The following is a 17817-nucleotide window of genomic DNA, read 5'->3' as shown; positions in this document are numbered from 1 at the left end:
ATGTATTTATTAGTATGCTATAATTTAGGGTGGCACAGGTGGGTGGTTTTATAGGTGAATGCAAAATTAAATACGTAATACCTAGAAATCCATTAAAAAAAAAAAACCCTAAAACTATAATTTGAAAAACCCAACTTTACTAAGATAGCTTTTACCCATTTTCTGTGTGATTTGTGGTTACAAGTGTGGCGTCCGAGCATGCCAAAACTTTTCTCTTGACAAACATTAATCCCATGCTCTCTATCTTCAGACTGCACGAAGGTATTGCGATAATCAGTACAGATTAGAATGGTACATCTTTATTTTGATGAAAGTGTAAGATAAGGAAAATATGACACATGTTGGTAGAGTGACCCCTAGTTCATTTTCGTGACATTTTAAAATAAAATATACATCGTACCTAAAATTTCTTTCTGGGGTAAAGCTAGTGGAATTCCCAAGCATGGGTCTGAAGATATACTTATCACACTGAATGGAATTTGCAGTATCAAAATTGTATGATCTGTGGTATGAATATCCATTGAACATTTGGTTCCTTTTGTGATTGCTGTGCCGGTAACCTTACAAAATGCTGCTGCGTGATTGCCAGTTAAAAGGTATTATAGGAAAAGTTCAATTAGCCTCCACTTTGTGATTGGCCAACCTCTACCACTCCTTTGTTTACTGTGCTCTGTCCATTGCTTCGCACTGCTTCCTGGCACACATTTGTTCTTCTTATCCTTCTGTTACCAAAGTAATTTCCATATCCACCCTGCTCTCCCTCACAATAGCAGAGCCCCACTTAGCATTTTACTAGTATTAATGATTTAACCACATCTCCTGACCTGTTATTCTGTATGGAGAGAGGGTTGAAGGGAAGGTAGCAGCTTCTGTGTTGTTGGAAATGCACATGCCTAAAGTCCACTGTCCAATCATTGGCTTTCAAAAGACATATGGGCCTGATTTAGGTCTTTGCGGACGGGTTACTCTGTCTCACAACGCTGACTGATATACAGTCTGCCGAAATATGAATCCCATAAGTTATAATGGAATTTATATTTTGACGGACAGGATGTCCATCACTGTTGTGACCTGTGTAATCAGTACGCCATGATCTAAATCAGGTCCATAATATCCACAGAGGTTTCACATAAATTGGAGGGATCTACAAAGATAGGAAAATGTGATTGGAAAGGAAGAAAAGTGTTCCCCCTGACAAGGAGATAAGCAATTGGGAGTCCTTGTTGATATTTGGCAATCACATTATGAAGACATTTTGTTTATGAAACTATTGCTTGAGCTGTCTAACTTTAAAATACTATATTTCGCACATACCTGACTTTCAGCTGTGTACAATGTTTGTACTGTTTCACCAATAAAGTATTGACTAATACCAAAAAAAGTATTAGCAGTGACAGTTCCCTAGGTAACCATTGACAGATACGATTATATACCTACCAGGATCTGGCGAGGGAAGTCTTTGCTAAGGGTTATGGTTGTGCCATAGGCCTCCATTGTCACCACTTTGGTGTATGAAACTGTCTTGCTTCCTCGGTTGTCATTCTGAACTGTGACCGTGAAGGCAGTGAGAGAGGGATCCTTGGAGACGAGGCCAACCAGCTGATAGACGCAGGTGCCCATGAAATCGTATCTATGTCCATCGAAGGTGGTGTAGTGAGGATCTCCAGTGCCGGTACAGGTGGAGTAGCTGACTGGGAAACAGTCTCGAACTCCATTGACCACCATGCATTTTTCGCTGTCTTTGCATTTGGTATTCTTGCAGACTACCATGCCAAGGGTTGGGTCGCACTTACAGCGCACTTGGCAGGTGTCACCGGACCAGAATTCCTCATTGGGTTTGTAGTAGAGGCCATTGGAAGTGCAGCCACAGCTTCCCACAGGGACACATTTGTCGACACTAAGGACGTATCCATCATTACACTGGCAGGTCTCCACGCAGGGTCTAGTGCAGGTAGCAGGGGCCGTTCTGTCAGAGCAGCTGGCTGGACAGGCGTTCCCACAGGCCTCATAGTGACTGTTCTCGCCACAGGGAAGTGCTGGAAGAGACAGAAAATATATGCTAATTTACTATAACATGAAAAGATCAAACTAAAGAAAGATGAAGAGAAGATCCAGATCTTCTTTAGAGAAGAACCATAGATGGCAGAAAAGGCAGCAGCAGAATACCTGTCGCCTATGATTCCTATATATAAAATTACTCGGCAATCATTTACAAAAGTTTGACAATGCTGTCATGCCCATAAAGCATTACTGAATGAAACCGAATTGAACCGAATTGACTAAAAGACAGAGAATGTTTCTGTGCACTGTGATGGGGCTCTTACATTAAAGTTCAACACCAATTAGTGGGACCCCATGGCGCGAACTGCCATGCAGTGATGGTAAGTTGGTGTACATTCACTGTTTTTATTTAGAGCTGAGAGAATTGGGAAAGAAAAGATCATTGTTGAATCTTAGTCCTCTTTATGAGTAACCTTTGAGTATCATTTAGGGATCAACACGAGTTTCTGTCCAAAAATGTATAGCTCATGTAGTAATAGCGCATGCAATAATACCCCAAGTTTTCTGAGGATAAATCCTCCAGATCAAATCCGAAAGACTTTTTCCCTGGAAATAAGGCCAGCAATTACAGGTTATGAAATTATTGGAGATTAATTCATAATCCTCCACTAAATATACTCTAGATAGAGACACGGGGCCATATGTAGAAATCATTTTTGTGGTGGGAAACAGTCCGATTCACAGAATCGGGCCATTTTCTAACAGCAAAAAGGCTTTTATATATGCACTAATATCAAATTGTGATTTGGTAACACGTTACCAAATCGCAATTTGAGTTTGTGATTCAGTATTTGAAGGGAATCCTTAAGGGCATCCCTTCCAAATACAGAATCGCAGTGTTATGTATGAGTGTTTTGTGGCTGAATTACGGGTAGAAAACATCCATTTTTAACCAACATTTCAGAGGAGGTGGTAACCATTCTCAAATGGTAAGGGGTCCTAAGGAGCCCCTTCCCGTTTGTAAATGTTGAAAGAAATATATTTTAAGAATAGGTGATGGTCCCATGGACCACTGCCTACTCTTAAAAAATTAAACTGAAAGGTCCAATTTTCTTATTTTAAACGCATTCTGTTTTTTTTTAGGAAAAACTGGCCGCATTTAAAAAAATTAAAATGATTGGCAGTGATTCCTAGTGGGTCTCACATTGCGACCTACCTCATTAAAATTAATGAGGTAGGCCTATATGCAAATGCTTTAGGAATGTCTATTTTCGAAATCTTTATTTTTTACATTAGGAAGTCGCAATTCCTATTTTCTGTACATATGGCCCGAGATTTATGCAAATCAGTCTTGCCCTTATAGGAGCAATCCAGCCGGAACTGCCTGATCGATGCCATTCTCTGTGTGCTCAGTGTTGTCTATGGATTGGCATATGTTGGACGTGGCCCTCTCTGCAGGGTCATCCCCAACCCTTTTGCCTTCCTTCTTCTATTTTTTTTTTTTTGCTGAATTCATTTTTGGTGGTCCTAGGACTCTCTGTACTTTAGCACTGCTAACAAGTGCTACAGTGCTCAATTTCCTTAAACATCGTTTGATTGGCATATGCCTAATTGGCATATTTAATGTACTTATAAGTCCCTTGTAGAATGTTGTACAGTATACCTATAAATTAAATGCTACCTTTAGGCGTGCAGTGCTGCTGCAACAAATGATGGGCGGAATGCTGAATAAATCAAACATTCACCACCAGTCAAGAGAGCTGGGTTAAATCCATCAATAATTTGTTCATAATGCCACCCCAGTTTGGACCCAGCCATATGCAGTCTTGACCCTGCACCTCATGGGAACAGTCCAGCCCTAAGTGCCAAGACAGATCCTCTCTGGACCGGAAACAAGCATCCTGGCACCAGTTTTCAAGTAACACCCCTCATCAGTCAGGTGGAGCACCATTAGGCCTACAGCACATATTGTGCCACCCACTTAAGTAGCCCTCTCAAGCACGTCCTAAAAAACCTACCGGTGGAAATAGAAAAAGAGAAGTACAATATAAAAAAAATGAAAGGTCAAAACTTCCGTATATAAACACAGAAACAAATGCCCACACAACGCAAAACTAAGGGCTTGAGTATACAGCGATTTTCTATGACAAGCTAAGAGCTTTTTGATGATATCAATATTTTAATGCCAGATTAAAATGGCTTTTTTTCAATGAGACCAAGTTGTATATGTTTTTGTGGGTTAGTTGAATGTGGAATGGTTAGCTTTGAAGTGTTTCAGATGGAATTCAGAAGTCAGTTGATTAAGATGTATTTTATTAATACTTATCTATGTAATTATGCAGCAGATGACCGTAGACTTTCAATAAAGTGAACTGAGAATGCTTTCAGAGCTGGTTTGTGACATTTACCCACAATGCGTCCCCAGTTGCTTTCTTAATATATCATGGAGAAGCACTTTGGCCATGGTTACAAACATATAGGACCTTTTATTTAAATCCATCCCTAAAGTTTCATATCTAACAAAGAATTGAGTTACTTACGACATCCAGCTGGGGTTCTCCAGTCGTAGATTTTAACCCCTTCCTTCCTGCAGGTGGCTGCATAGACACTGAGGGCTTGGCACAAGAATTGCTTGGCACCTCCGTTGATGCAGACGTCATAGAGGCAGCTATCAAAGAAGTTATCCGGGTTGAACTTGCTGTGGCACTCGCGGAAAGCACCATTAGCGGTTTTGCTGATGATACCACAGAATTGCTCGCTTCCATACAGCGCCCTCTTGCTGTCATCGCAGGTTGGGCATACCCCTTTACAGACATGGAAACAGAAGGGGTCTCGGTCTTGAACCTGCCAGCTCTTGGCCCAGTCTACGATGGATGTGACTTTGGTGCCATCAGGAGTCTGCATTTCATCCCCGACGTTCTGGTTGAAGTTTCCACAGAGTCCACAAGTGGCTCCATAGTAGCTGCTTGGAATGGTAATTATTAAATGCCAGTTCCACTCATAGGATACCTGGAGCCCGAAATCCGTCTGCAGAAGGGCCACGGCCCCACTTTGTACAACTTGTATCTGCCCATCGTTCAGTGTAACTGGCAGACTGGTGACTTCATCATTGATCTAGAAACAGAAGACAGAATGAGTTCCTCCACCTGTTTGACACATCTACTTGCTCTCTGCATAGGTACCATGGCCGGGATATGTCTCTATCACATCATGAAGATGTTGAGCAGCATCATCAAGCAACACCTTAACAAACCACCAATGAAATGTTCCTACTTCAGCCTCTTCCCTTCCTATCCTCTCATCTTTTCCTTTACTGCTGTGACCTTCACTGTATGTATCCAACAGCGCCCTTCCCCTCCGAACCGTAAAACCCCACTGTTTATGCTCCTACTTGCCCTTTCTTCTTTTGCATGCTCTCCTGTAAAACCTACAAGGTTTACAGTGCTCTGTTGATTTGTAACAATGTTTGCATTAATCAGTACTATTATACACAAGGGGACGTTTCACAAAAGTTACTTTTATATTCGTGTACTGCACCCCTCTCCTCTTTATCAATTGTAAATCATGTCCATGAGTCTGTGCACTAAATGTGCATATTGGGTAATGCATTGAAATCATATTGTGCATACACTATATTGCATAGATAAGACCAATAAAAAATATCTTTCCCGGTTAGGAAAATGTTATGATACACACATCACTTGTTGAAGAAATTATGGCAATTCTTTAGGGATCTGGTCCCATTTCCATTTACAAACGATTGTTTAGGATACACTCACTCCAGAATTAACATCAAACGTTTGGTTTAATTGCTCTATTTTGACTTTGTGGTTCTCATTCCTATTGCCTGTCCTTAACCACTCCTTCAACACTAGAATTGTGCATATAGAATAAATGGATTTCCACACCACTCCGTACTTCCAACTGCAGATTATGCATGTGTAGGTTTGTCCAACTTGGGACTCAAATTTCTGCAATTTTGTCTTAGACTTTGACTTTTTGTAAATGTAGTCCATTTTGCAGATATGCAAAGTATGATATGTTTTAGCAATATTCCCTTTTGTGAACTAGACCCTTAGACGGATCATTTCTATAACCCTAGTAACCCCTGTATGGGCAACAATCCTATATGTCTGCAAACCAAGAGCCTGTGCTCATCTGCCACAGTAGCTTTCTGCTTATTCTTTATATGGCCAGGATCTCTTTATCCAATCCCTTTATCTCTGCAGCAACTGAACCTCATCCATGATCCTTCTTCAGGAGGGACTAACACCCTGATACTTCAGCCATCTTCAACAAAACTGAAATCTTAAAGGCTAGTTCCCTGCTACCGTAAAAGCCTCAACCTAAACTAATGATATCTTAGCAGACATATCCTAGCAAACCTAGAGCTTATACCTTTTTTTAGAATCCAGGCCGAAATGTATCATTCTTTCACGCAGAGCAACGCAGCAAGCCACTTTCCTCCTCTGAGTGAAAAGAAAAGTGTAGGAATGCACCATATTTATCATAATGCTACACATTCCTGTCCTTTTCTAGAGCTGGTGCACTTTTGGTTAACTAGCACTAACGCAGCACCCTTGCGTCATGGTGCAAGGGTGTCTACGTTGTAGCCAGGATTGTTTTTGTGCAGGAAGGGACACCTTCTCACTTAGGTTTTTCAACACCCTTGCGCCACCTTGCGTGGCGCAAGGGAGACACACAGGCTTGATAAATCTGGCCCTTATTATATACTTGCTTCATGTATATAAAACAAATACAATTTTGTCATTCGATGAAGACCAATCTTTGGGCTGGCAATTTTCTCTTCTACTCCTAACAATTCCATCAGTAGTTGATTATTATGCAATAGGGAAAGAAACTCATTTTAAAGTACTTGGATTGTGAATCAACCAGAGTGCCAATAAAGTATCGAGGTTTAAACAGAACTTGGGATTTAATACCTTCTCAATAATTATTAACAAGGTACATTTGTGGGTTGATTTCCAGTTCCTTCGAATTAACAGAGAAGCTTGGGATCATTTGGAGTCTGAGTCACAGAATGACATATTTCCAGTATTATTGTTGTTCAAGTGTTAATTTAGTCTAAGTGCCCAGCATCATAAAACTGTTGTTATTAAAATTCTCTTGTCAAGATTCTGGCTCTAAGAAAAGATCTTTTGGCGTCAACTGCAACGGCGGTAACTAACTGGACACAATCAGATTACCTGTTTCTGTTTTAACCACAATGGAAGGCACAATAAACAAATTACAAAAGTATTTTTTGTTGCTTTTCAAATATCAATTTCAGATTACTCACCCTTATCTTTCCAATTTCACCCTTGTAGATGGATATCTTGTAGCCGTACACATAGATGTTAACCAATCGCACATAGGAAACCACTTGGTTTCCTCGGTTGTCGTTCTTCTCATCAATGACAAAGGGCACAAGCGTAGGGTCGGTGCCGCAGTACTTAGAAATGGTGTAGGAACATGTGCCCTGGAAGTCGTAGTTGTACCCGTCATAGGTATGGTAGTGAGGATCTCCCCATCCCCAGCAGGTGCCTGAATAGTCTGGCACACACACTGGGTTTCCATCTTTGATCTTACAGGTCTCCTTTGTTCGACATTTCATAGATTTGCAAGGGTCTGAAATAGGGCATAAGGTATAGATTTTAGAATTTAGCAAGTTTTTGTGACAGTTTTAATACTCAGGCAAGAAAGGTGGTATTTGAACATTAGCTGTCATTCTCGCTAAACAGTTCAGAGGTTTATTGATCAACAAGATTGAACTACTATTATGCTTGTAGACTTACTGTATTAAAATTTGAAAAGGGCGGTGATTGTATATTCTCATTGTACCCTCTCATGCTCCTCTAACAACCTCCCACCTCTATCCAAGGGTAAGAATGCTAAGAAAAGGTGATTAATCTCTGTTCTTAGTTTCTTTGTTTTTTTATGAATATTGGCTTAAGCTGAGGATGTTTGCCCAAGGCACCTCATGCAATTATCTAATACTTCAATATTTTCTGCACTGTTCCATTAACATCATTCATACAGGACAGTTTTTGTGCCGCAGTAAACCATTGACAGAAAGAGCAGAAGTAACGCCAATCATTCATGCTGGAAGAGCGTAAACCCATCTTGAATATATGCCAAGAGAACGAAGGTCTAACACTGTTATTGAAGGCATACTAAAAGAGTAATTGTGCCAGAAAACATGCTCATCAGATGCCAGCGAATGCCATCAAAACGATAATACCGGGTATTATGCTCACCTGAATTATTCTTCTACTAAAAATGTTCATTAAAATCACAGTGCCAGTTATGTTTTTCAGAGTTATAGATCTCATAAAAACACCACTCTCATTTCCTATTCCACTCAAGATAATCTGAACTACTTTGAGAGCTATGCTGGACCTCAATATGGTGCTACTTACAATACAAATCCAGATATGCTTAGTAAGCTCATTCGACTTGGCATGCCAATTCATCTGCCAGTCAGACTCACTCTGTGACTGTATTCCCTTAACAAATGTCTGTGATGCTTAACTTGAACATCTCTCCTTCCTCCAGCAGGACACTCTTGCCAGTTGCAGCGATGCCAGTTATTTACACCTCTCCCTGCACTTACTTGTGCTTTACCTTATCTATTGGGAATAGACTATCTGCTAAGTCTTGATCTAGATTCTTAAAAGATTGATCAAGAGCAAGTCTACCACTTTACCTTGCAGATCTGTAATAATTTCTGTAGTGTGTACAACTTTAGTAGGTCATTTCAATTACTTCAATCCTCCCACACCCTTACTTCACTCATCTTGCACAGCAACACACACAGATTCTACCTATTGACGTACTTTCTCATGAAGAGCAGGGTCAGGATTGATTTGCATATGGCTGGGTCTAAACTGGGGTGGCATGGTGAGCAAAAGAACAATGGCTTTAACCCAGATCTCTCGACTGGGGGTGAATGTTTTATTTGTTCTGCATTCTGTCCATCATTTGTGTGTCTTTTGATTTATCACCCTAGGTGCGCCAGGTATACCTTGATGTGGGTCCCAGGCTCACAGTGCCACTGGATTCAAGCTAGCCTAGCTGATGAGGAGTGATACTCTGAAACCCGTCTCAGGATGCTTGTTTCTGGTGCAGGGAGGAACTGTTTTGGCAGTTCAGGGTGGACTGTTCCAATGAGGAGCAGGGTCATGACTGATTTGCATATGGCTGGGTCTAAAGTGGGGTGGGATGTGAGCAACAGTACAATGGAATTAACCAAGATCTTTTGACTGGAGGTGAATGTTTGATTTGTTCTGCATTCCGTCCATCCTCTGTGTGCCTTTTACTTTTAGAAAATGGGAATTTTCTTGCTTATCCATTCTGTGCCTCTGCCTGTCTGTAGAATACACATCTATGTTGGCTGACAGTCACACAAAAGTAGCTAAGGTATGCCTTGCTTTTCCTGATGGGCTATCACCAGGCTGATGGATTTTCCTGAGTTGGAGTGGTGGGATGAGTTGTCACTTAGACCTGAATATTAATAATAATCCACATTTGTCAAGCTCAAACAATCACCCGTAAGGGTCTCTAGGGGCCGTCGGGAAGATTATGCAAGCTATTGCTCAGAGTCACATGGTGCTGGGCTAATCTGCCGCCGGCACCGGGGATCGAACCGGGAGCCTCCGGGTTCTGGAGTCAGTCACCCTGGCCGCTGCGCCAGACCTCTTCCGTAGGGCTGTGCCTGTCCTCACACCAAGCTGTCTCCACCCCCTGTAGTGTGTCTAGAGCCAGGTGAGGGAATGGCAGGGTCTTGTGCACGACAAAGACTTTCCTTTGAAGTTTTCCTACTTCAAAGGCAAAATGGGGTATACGTATTGGACCTTTGAGACCCCAAAATCAGAACACTTCTGGACTGAGGACATTCTGCCTTGAAGAAGAGCTTGATGCTGTAGGAGGGACTGGCACTCTGCCTGTTGCTTTGTTGTGCTGGCCTACTGTTTGCTGCTGCTGTGCTGGGAGTGACTGTACTTTGCTTTCTGTGTACTGCTTTCCAAGGGGCTCCAAGGGCTTTTGTGTGCTTGCCTCTGGGTAAGAAGTCTCAGGGCCATCAAAGACTTCACTTACCAGTGCCTGGGCGCCTTTGCTGAGAGTCCGGACTTGCCAAGTGGTGCATTGACTCCCAGCGTCTGTTTTTATTGACGCATTGCTACAAACTTCGATACATCATCGCAGTCAGCCCCAAAGCGTTGTTCCCGATAGGCGCATTGACTACGACTTTCACAGAAGGTCCCAGCTTTCCGTCGCCGCACGTCAGAAGAACCGCCGTAGCATGAGTTTCGGTCCGTGACACACCGGTCCAACTCCGACGCAGCGCCTGCTTGATCTTTGTGCAATCGCCGCAACGCCTCTGGATTTCAACGCAGCACCTCTGTATTTAGATGCATCGTCCCTGGGTGCCTATGGGTCTACCTTACTTACTTAGTGAAGTAGCTCGCAAATTGTGGTTCACTGCGATTGGATGCCATCACAGGGATTGTGGCCAGCTGGGGTCACCACATCTGTGATCACGTTTAAATTAAGTAAACTTTTTTTTAACACAACATGTTTTTCTTAAAGGAAACGGGGCTGCATTTAAAAAGAAAAGGTTTTTTTTTGGTAAGTTTGTGTGAAAGTGAGAAGTGGGTCCCCGGGGTCACTGCAACTCCCTAAAGAATTTTTTTTACTTTCACAAGGGTGAAGGGTTCCTAAACCGGCCTCTTCCCTTTGACAAATATGTTACTATCTCAACTCAGCAGTTGGTACCCTTTCAATGTTTTGCATTCATACATACTATAGCGAATAACGTTTTAGAAGGGATGCCCTAAACGTGTTCCTTTGAAACAGTGGTTCATTATGCCTTTCCAAACCCATCTTGTGATTCGGATACCCGTTTCAGAGTCACAAAAAGGGTTTAGTACATCAAAAAACCATTTTACATTTGCAAACCTTGCGTTTTTTTAAATTGCAGACTTTGCGATTGCAATTTCGCTTTCCATATGTCGCTCCTAGTTTCAAGGCATTTGGTATAACAGGCTCTGAGATAAGTGTGAAATTACCTTTTTATTTATCTGCAGGGCGTCTCTCCCTTATTTGTTGATTTACTAGAAGAGGGTTAGCTTGACAGGCAGACTTTGCCCTTCTTAGTGAGGTGAAATAGGTGGATTTAAAAAACACAAATGCATCGAGGGTAGACACTGTGAAAGACACGTCCTGTGACTTTTTTTAACAACACCGTAAAGTTAGAAGAATATCTCAACTTCATACAGTAAACAAGGGAACAACCTTTCTGAAACAGCAATAAAAACAATGTTGAACTCAGTACAGCAAACAAAGGTAGAGCATAAAAAAGTGAAAATAACTCTGACTATTGTGCTTGGTGATGCAGGCAACACCCTGGAGCCACCCAAATATTCTTGGACTCGCTACTGTGCCTAGATCTAATATCGTCGAAGAAACATTCTCCCCTGCAACCCATTCACTAGAAGAAGAAGTTGGTTAGAGGAGATGATTGTCCCCTCATGTTTATGCAAGGGATTGGTTTGAAAGGGAAGGCAGCGATTTTAAAACGCCCAATATGCGACCTTTGTGGAAGTTATGTGCAACAATTCCTAAAATCAAAGAAAAAAGTGTATCTTTGGCTGTGCTAGAGAGTGATAAATCAGGGTGAAACTCTTGAGTGTAGCAAAACTGCTCTGTCCCTTGTAATATGTAGCTGGTAAGTGCTAGGCCTATCCTATCATAGAACACAGTGTTCCCAATTTTGCTCTAGAGAGATGGAAACTCCTTTAATGTCAAAGAAGACCAAGTCCTCCATCTTTGGGATACTGGGATCCCACAAACCGACTTCCATTTTTCCCTTACTTGTGAGCTTTGCGTGGCAGTCTGAATCATGCATGCTCCAAAACTAGCTGAATTGACTCTGTACCCTGAACCCTACTTTTATTTGTGATACATCTTCCAGAATGAAAGTGATTTGGTCACAGCTGATAATATATCATCGCAGATCTGCACTGTTGCATTAGTAGTTCTCCCTCAACTGCAGGCAGCAGATAAGCAAGTTAGATGTGCATACCACATTTATGAGGGTAAATTCACTTTCCTTTTTTTCACAGATTTGCATAGCTGCCAAGTTTACAGTCTTGTGTGGCATTTCCATGTTTGCGATTTGATGATATGTGACATTTCCATCTCGACTTTGAGTGACACTTTATGGTAAACACATCAGGACGCACTGTAGACAGATTACACCATGACCCGAAACAGTGGTACTGTCCCTACCAGAAGCAGAAAGTGCCACAACAGTAAAATTGCCCAAATTGGCAAAGCTGTGATAGTGCATGATGAGGCCTTTCATAGCTGCCAGGTTCGGGGTGGACTGTTCCCATGAGGCACAAGGTCAAGACTGATTTGCATATGGCTGGGTCTAAACTGGGGTGGCATGGTTAGCAAAAAAACATTGGGTTTAACCCAGATCTCTTGGCTGGGGGTCAATGTTTTGATTTGTTGTGCATTCCGTCCATCATTTGTGTGTCTTTTGCCAGATTCCTCCAGCAGCGGTTTCACCAGGCCTCTGGAAGCATCCAAGGTTCACTGCCACCACACCCTCCTTCCGGGCTCCTGGAGCGAATATCTTCCTTTCGATCTCCTGAACCAAATGACTCTCCCTTCACATACCCTTAGACTCCCCTCCTTCTGCAGTTCTCCCTCACTTGCCACCCTGACTTCAGTATCTTGGTTATTCTACTTTCCCTCTGGATGCTGTCAGCGCCCTTGTGACTTCCTCTTAGCATGCTGCCTATTCCCCCTTCACGTAGGCACAAACACGTGTGTTCCTTCATTCTCCAAGTCCTGCTGGCTGAGCTCATTGGTGTGGCAGCCAAATGGCAAAATATCGTGTGTGACAATGTTTGCCATTCCTGGTTATTAGACTACAACACTTTGGAACTTGTAGTTTAATTTTACCAAGATTTCTTGGAGTTTAAATTCCCCAGGAGAGCAGAAGACTGTCTTGTGGCCAGTATTTGCTAATGGCCACTGGAAAACTTGGGCAACAGAGTGGCAACATCTAAAAGTTGAATTTATTCGAAATTTACTTTAAATCCAACTCTGAATATTTTGATATCTTGAAATACAAATTTTAGTAGTCCCATTCAGAAGTTAACACAGCTGAGTTGTCAATGTGTAAACCTATACTCCTCAATGGGGCTAAAAGCTTTTCTGCAGTAAAAACTACAATTTCGGGGTTTTAATGTTAAGTTATAAAAATACATATCCTACTTTTTCATTACAACACCTTGCATTCGGACTAAATAGGCCTGCTGTAGGGTTGTCTTCTATATATTAAAAAGGGAGTTTTGGGCTTTGCCATTTGTTTAAATGGCAAAGTCGAGTTAGCAGTCTAAATTGGCTCTGCTGGTCTGCAGTGGCAGGCTGGGAGTCATGTTTTTATGATGTCACATCCAGGGTGGCACAATAAGTGCTGTAGCCCTTGTGGAACACTTGAACTTACAGGCCCTGGGTAACCATGTCACCATATAATCAGGACTTACAGGTTATACCATTTGGGTATAAGCTAATCAAACACATACTTTTAAGGGTCAGAGAACTAGCATTGAGGTCTGGTTAGCAGGCCTCAGTGCACGCTCAGAGTCAAAAAAACGAGCAGCATGAGTGCAACCGTTTGGGATGATCAGGCAAAAAGAAGCATTTCCTTACAAATCGCACTATGTGGTTAAGTGGAAGCCCGGATATATGCAAGGTTTCCTGGGTTCACATTGTGCAGTTCAAACACTACATGGGTATTTCTTTCTCTACCCAGTTTTAGATCAAGGCTGAATGCATTGTGTTTACTTCTTTGAGGTGGTAAATAAGCACATTTTGTAAAATACATCTGGGCTATGCATGTTTCATAAGAATTAGTGGTAGTAGTGTTTGGGGAGGGTGTTATTTTAATGCAGAAGCTAAACTGAAAATCAGATCACCCACCCTTGGTAAGTGCATCAAGATAATTTGCTCCATGGAAAATGTCTGTATTCATTGTCATTCATTGTTTAATAAGTTCATCCACCAACTCCCCACCACCTGGGTATCCATTCATTGAGCTAAGCAGCCCTGTCTCCAGTCTCCATCCATCCAATGATTGGACAAAGTGCTATAATGAAAAATGTGATGCAAATCACACTGTATATGCAATCTGTTTCAAAGATTTGTTTGGGGACGACCCCCCAAAACTCCCTTACAATGGTCAGGTTCGCTCGTTGCACTCATACATGCAGCATGGGGCTGGTCTGACAAATTTTGTCAGGACTGCTTTTGGTTCCCACTCAAGTTGTGTTAGACAAAACTGGGCCAAATAACTTCTTATAGCACCTAGTCCACTACCCCAAACTGGAGTTCTCATACAGAGCAAGACCATCAAGTGTAAGCCACTGAAGAATTACAAACGTGTAACTCAAGCGAGATCACATGAATACAATACTCTAAGAACACAGGACTTGGATTGTTTACCTTTGTTGACACATCCTGCGATACCGTCTTTGATGAAGCACTTCTCATCACTGGCGCAGTTGAGATCTTCACAGAAAAGGCCACCAGTGGCAAGGCAAGAGCAGGTTTGCTTGCAATCCGCAGATACAACCGTTTCATCTGGCTGTAAAATGGCAGTAGAGAATGTTACAATGCTCTCAATTACTCTCACACACATTTTTACAAGGATAGCAGGTCTATGGAGTAGCAAAGCAACGTACATTGTAGTATTTCCCATTCTCGAAGCAGCCACAGTTGTCCATGGAGACACATCCCTTGCCATCGAAGAAAAATCCATCATTGCATTCGCAGCCCTCCGCACAAGTTGTTGGGCACTTAGCCATGTCTGTGATTCCGGCACAAGATGTGGAACAGATGTCCGCACACATTGCATAGTGGCTGTTTGATGGACAACTTAGAGCTGGAATAAGAAATCAGGCAACACTCATGATGCATGGATATCTGACAAGCATTAGTGTCTTAGCGAGACATTGAAGAAGAATGCAAGCAAATAAGAAGCAGGGATTTTGTCTAACTGGGTGACTTTAAAAGGTTAGGTACTGACCGACTTTGTGTACCAGAGCTTGGCTGGCATATATGGAAACAAAGACCCCTCACTAGCGGAAAGTTGGAAGTTAAAAGTCATATGTCATCTAACATGATTCAACCTGCCGTAGTCTTCTGACCAGTCAGATGCATCATCCACCTGTAAATCTCTAGATTTCATTACATTCGGTGAATAGCTCATGTCTTTGTCTCTCAGGGAATGGTGAAGTGAGCTTTGTGGTGGAATAACAGATTTAAAGTCGTTAAATTGGTAGAAAAGGAAATTAAGAATTTGTATGGTTGAGGACAAGAAACAAAACATTATATGGTTGGGAATGGAGACAAATGCACTATGTGATGGGAGAATCGAAGCAAGCAGCATTAATGAAATGTAGGTAGTAATGGAACGTTCCATACTTTCTGGATGACGTGCTAAATAGGAAGTGGTGGAGAAAATTCTGCCAAATAACTTAATACTTTTTCCAGAAATTGGAGGATGCTTCATTACTAGAAAACTATAAATCAGGACAAAGAAATGTCTTATGTGGTGAGGGATTAGATGCAAAGAAATAGGCAATGTGGCAGTGAATGGAATCCAAGCACTGGGTAGTGAGGTGGAGAACAGGCATAACAAAGTGAAATATATGATGGAAACTTAGGACAAACAATTGAGGTATATGTTAAGGGAAAGGAGGCATGAAAATCAGCTAAATTGTGGGAGGAACTGGAACAAAAGCCTGCTTTAGAGCTGGGAGGTAATAGAAAATCCTCTGATTTTTGGAGAAAATACCATATTTGGAGGAGAATTCACTAGCAGTCTTCATTTCTCAATGAGGACAGTATAGTGGAAGAATATGATTGTACATTCTCTTCTTTTGTATAGTATTTCCCCTAGAAATAAGAGAATTCCATTACCATCCAACCATAAATCAGAACTAAGAAATTAGTAATGTAGGGGAATTGAGACAAGGAAAAATGGGTCTTTCTATGGGAGCACAGCCACAAAGAAATGGGTTTCAAGGAGAAAATGAGATAACACACAAGTTATATGGTAAGGAAACGGATACCAAAAGTTTAATTGTTTAGTGAAATGGAAGGCACTCACGCTGAGGAAAATGTAGGATGCAAGAGAAATATGAAAGACCGAATAAGAGAGAGAGTGGAGGAGAGGCATTTAAAGGGCAGAGAGCATGAGGGAGTGGGTGAATATTGAATGAGAGTCAGAATAATAACGGATGTTTAGTGAGTGAGAAGGATGGAAAGAAAGCAAGAAAGAGAAATGTAGAAGGCAATACAGGAAAAGAGAGGTAAACAAAGACGGAAAGTGAAAAAGTGATAAAATAAGAGTCAGAGAAGTAAGCTATGAGTTAGAGGGTAAAGAATTGCTGTGGGAGAATGTTAGCTAGTAATAACAATTCGTTACAGAAAGAGACATTGCTGGGAAAAGAGGTGTGATGTAACAAAATACTGGAAAGAGTGAAGTGGATAGAGTGCAAGAATTGAAACTGAAACATAGCTGGAGTCAGAAAAAAAGGCAACAAGAACATTACGAGGCAGAATACCAAGCAGGAAGCCTGTTAAGAGCAGAACACTTTAATACCAAGTGGGTTGCAAAAATATTTTAGAAACAACAGATTGTTAACAGAGAGGTGTTTAAGATGTGGCAGATCAAAAGTATGGACATCTTAGGGTAATTGAACTTACGGCAGAATGAGTCACTTCTCCAGGGCTGGATGGTGATACCGGCAGCCTGGCATGCAGCCACATAACTTTGGATGCTGTGGCACAAAACATTCTGGTCGCCATTGCCCGCACACAGGTCGAAAATGCAGTTGTTGTAGTATACATCTGGGTTGATGGTGGCGTAGCAGGCGCTTAGAGGACCACTGGATTGCTTCAAGAAGCCGCAGTAATTGTCCTGCTTGAAGATGTTCTTTTTTGCATCCGGACAGGCAGGGCAGGCATTGCCACTTCCGCCACAGCCTTCATTGCAGCTGACACCTGCAATATTGACTCTCCATCCCGTGCCAAACTTGGTGGCATCTGAAGCCAGAGTCTTGGAGGGCAGCATGAACTCATCTTTCGTGTCCCCGTTATAATTACCGCACAAGCCTTCGAGTTGACCTTTGTAGTTGCCAGGGACAGTGACCACAACATGGTAAACCAGGTCATAGCTGACCACTAGGCCAAAGTCAGTTTCCACAATGATTCGGATTCCATGCTGATAGACCCTAATATTTCCATCACTGAGGGTCAGAGGGAGGTTACTATTGATTCCATCAACCTAACAATAACAAAAAGAGGCCACGTTATTATCTTTGATATTACTACATTTGAGATCACTGCGTTGTTTGCCATCTCGACTAACAGCCAGCAGAACTCCAACACATCAAAAGCACTTCCATCAGAAGCACTTTACTGCAACATTTGAGGTACCTGGACTTTCACTTGCCATAGGAGTTTGTGTTATATATGAGGTCAAACCATCCTCTAATAACCCAGATTGAACACCTATAATTTATAATTGTGAGTGTGACAACGGAAGGTAATGCTCAGTATGAGGATTTTGATTGCAAGTAAATTGTTCATTTCAGGCACCAAATTAGCTGCCAGTTGTTGGACCTCATGGCAGAGAGAGGCTTTTAAGCAATCCAACATTGCATGTGATCTGTCTCTTCAAATTGGCAGTCAGTTGTGAAACACTTACTTGTATATTTTCCTTCTATTTAAGTT

General features: G+C 41.8%; 1 protein-coding gene across 1 annotated transcript in view; it reads right to left on the bottom strand.

The window, feature by feature from the left end:
• LOC146809155 (IgGFc-binding protein-like) overlaps positions 1 to 17817 on the bottom strand; it is a 108094-nt gene that overhangs the window by 21699 nt on the left and 68578 nt on the right. Inside the window, exons 9-14 of the mRNA XM_085615955.1 lie at positions 16789 to 17368; positions 14760 to 14959; positions 14521 to 14662; positions 7301 to 7629; positions 4542 to 5115; positions 1438 to 2036 (exon numbers count right to left, since the gene is read on the bottom strand). Coding sequence (XP_085472081.1) covers positions 1438 to 2036; positions 4542 to 5115; positions 7301 to 7629; positions 14521 to 14662; positions 14760 to 14959; positions 16789 to 17368 — 2424 coding nt within the window. The remainder of the gene's footprint in view (positions 1 to 1437; positions 2037 to 4541; positions 5116 to 7300; positions 7630 to 14520; positions 14663 to 14759; positions 14960 to 16788; positions 17369 to 17817) is intronic.

This window comes from Triturus cristatus, chromosome 7 (genome assembly GCF_964204655.1).
Source record: "Triturus cristatus chromosome 7, aTriCri1.1, whole genome shotgun sequence".
NCBI lineage: Eukaryota > Metazoa > Chordata > Amphibia > Caudata > Salamandridae > Triturus > Triturus cristatus.
This window is presented reverse-complemented; position numbering and strand designations above follow the sequence as displayed.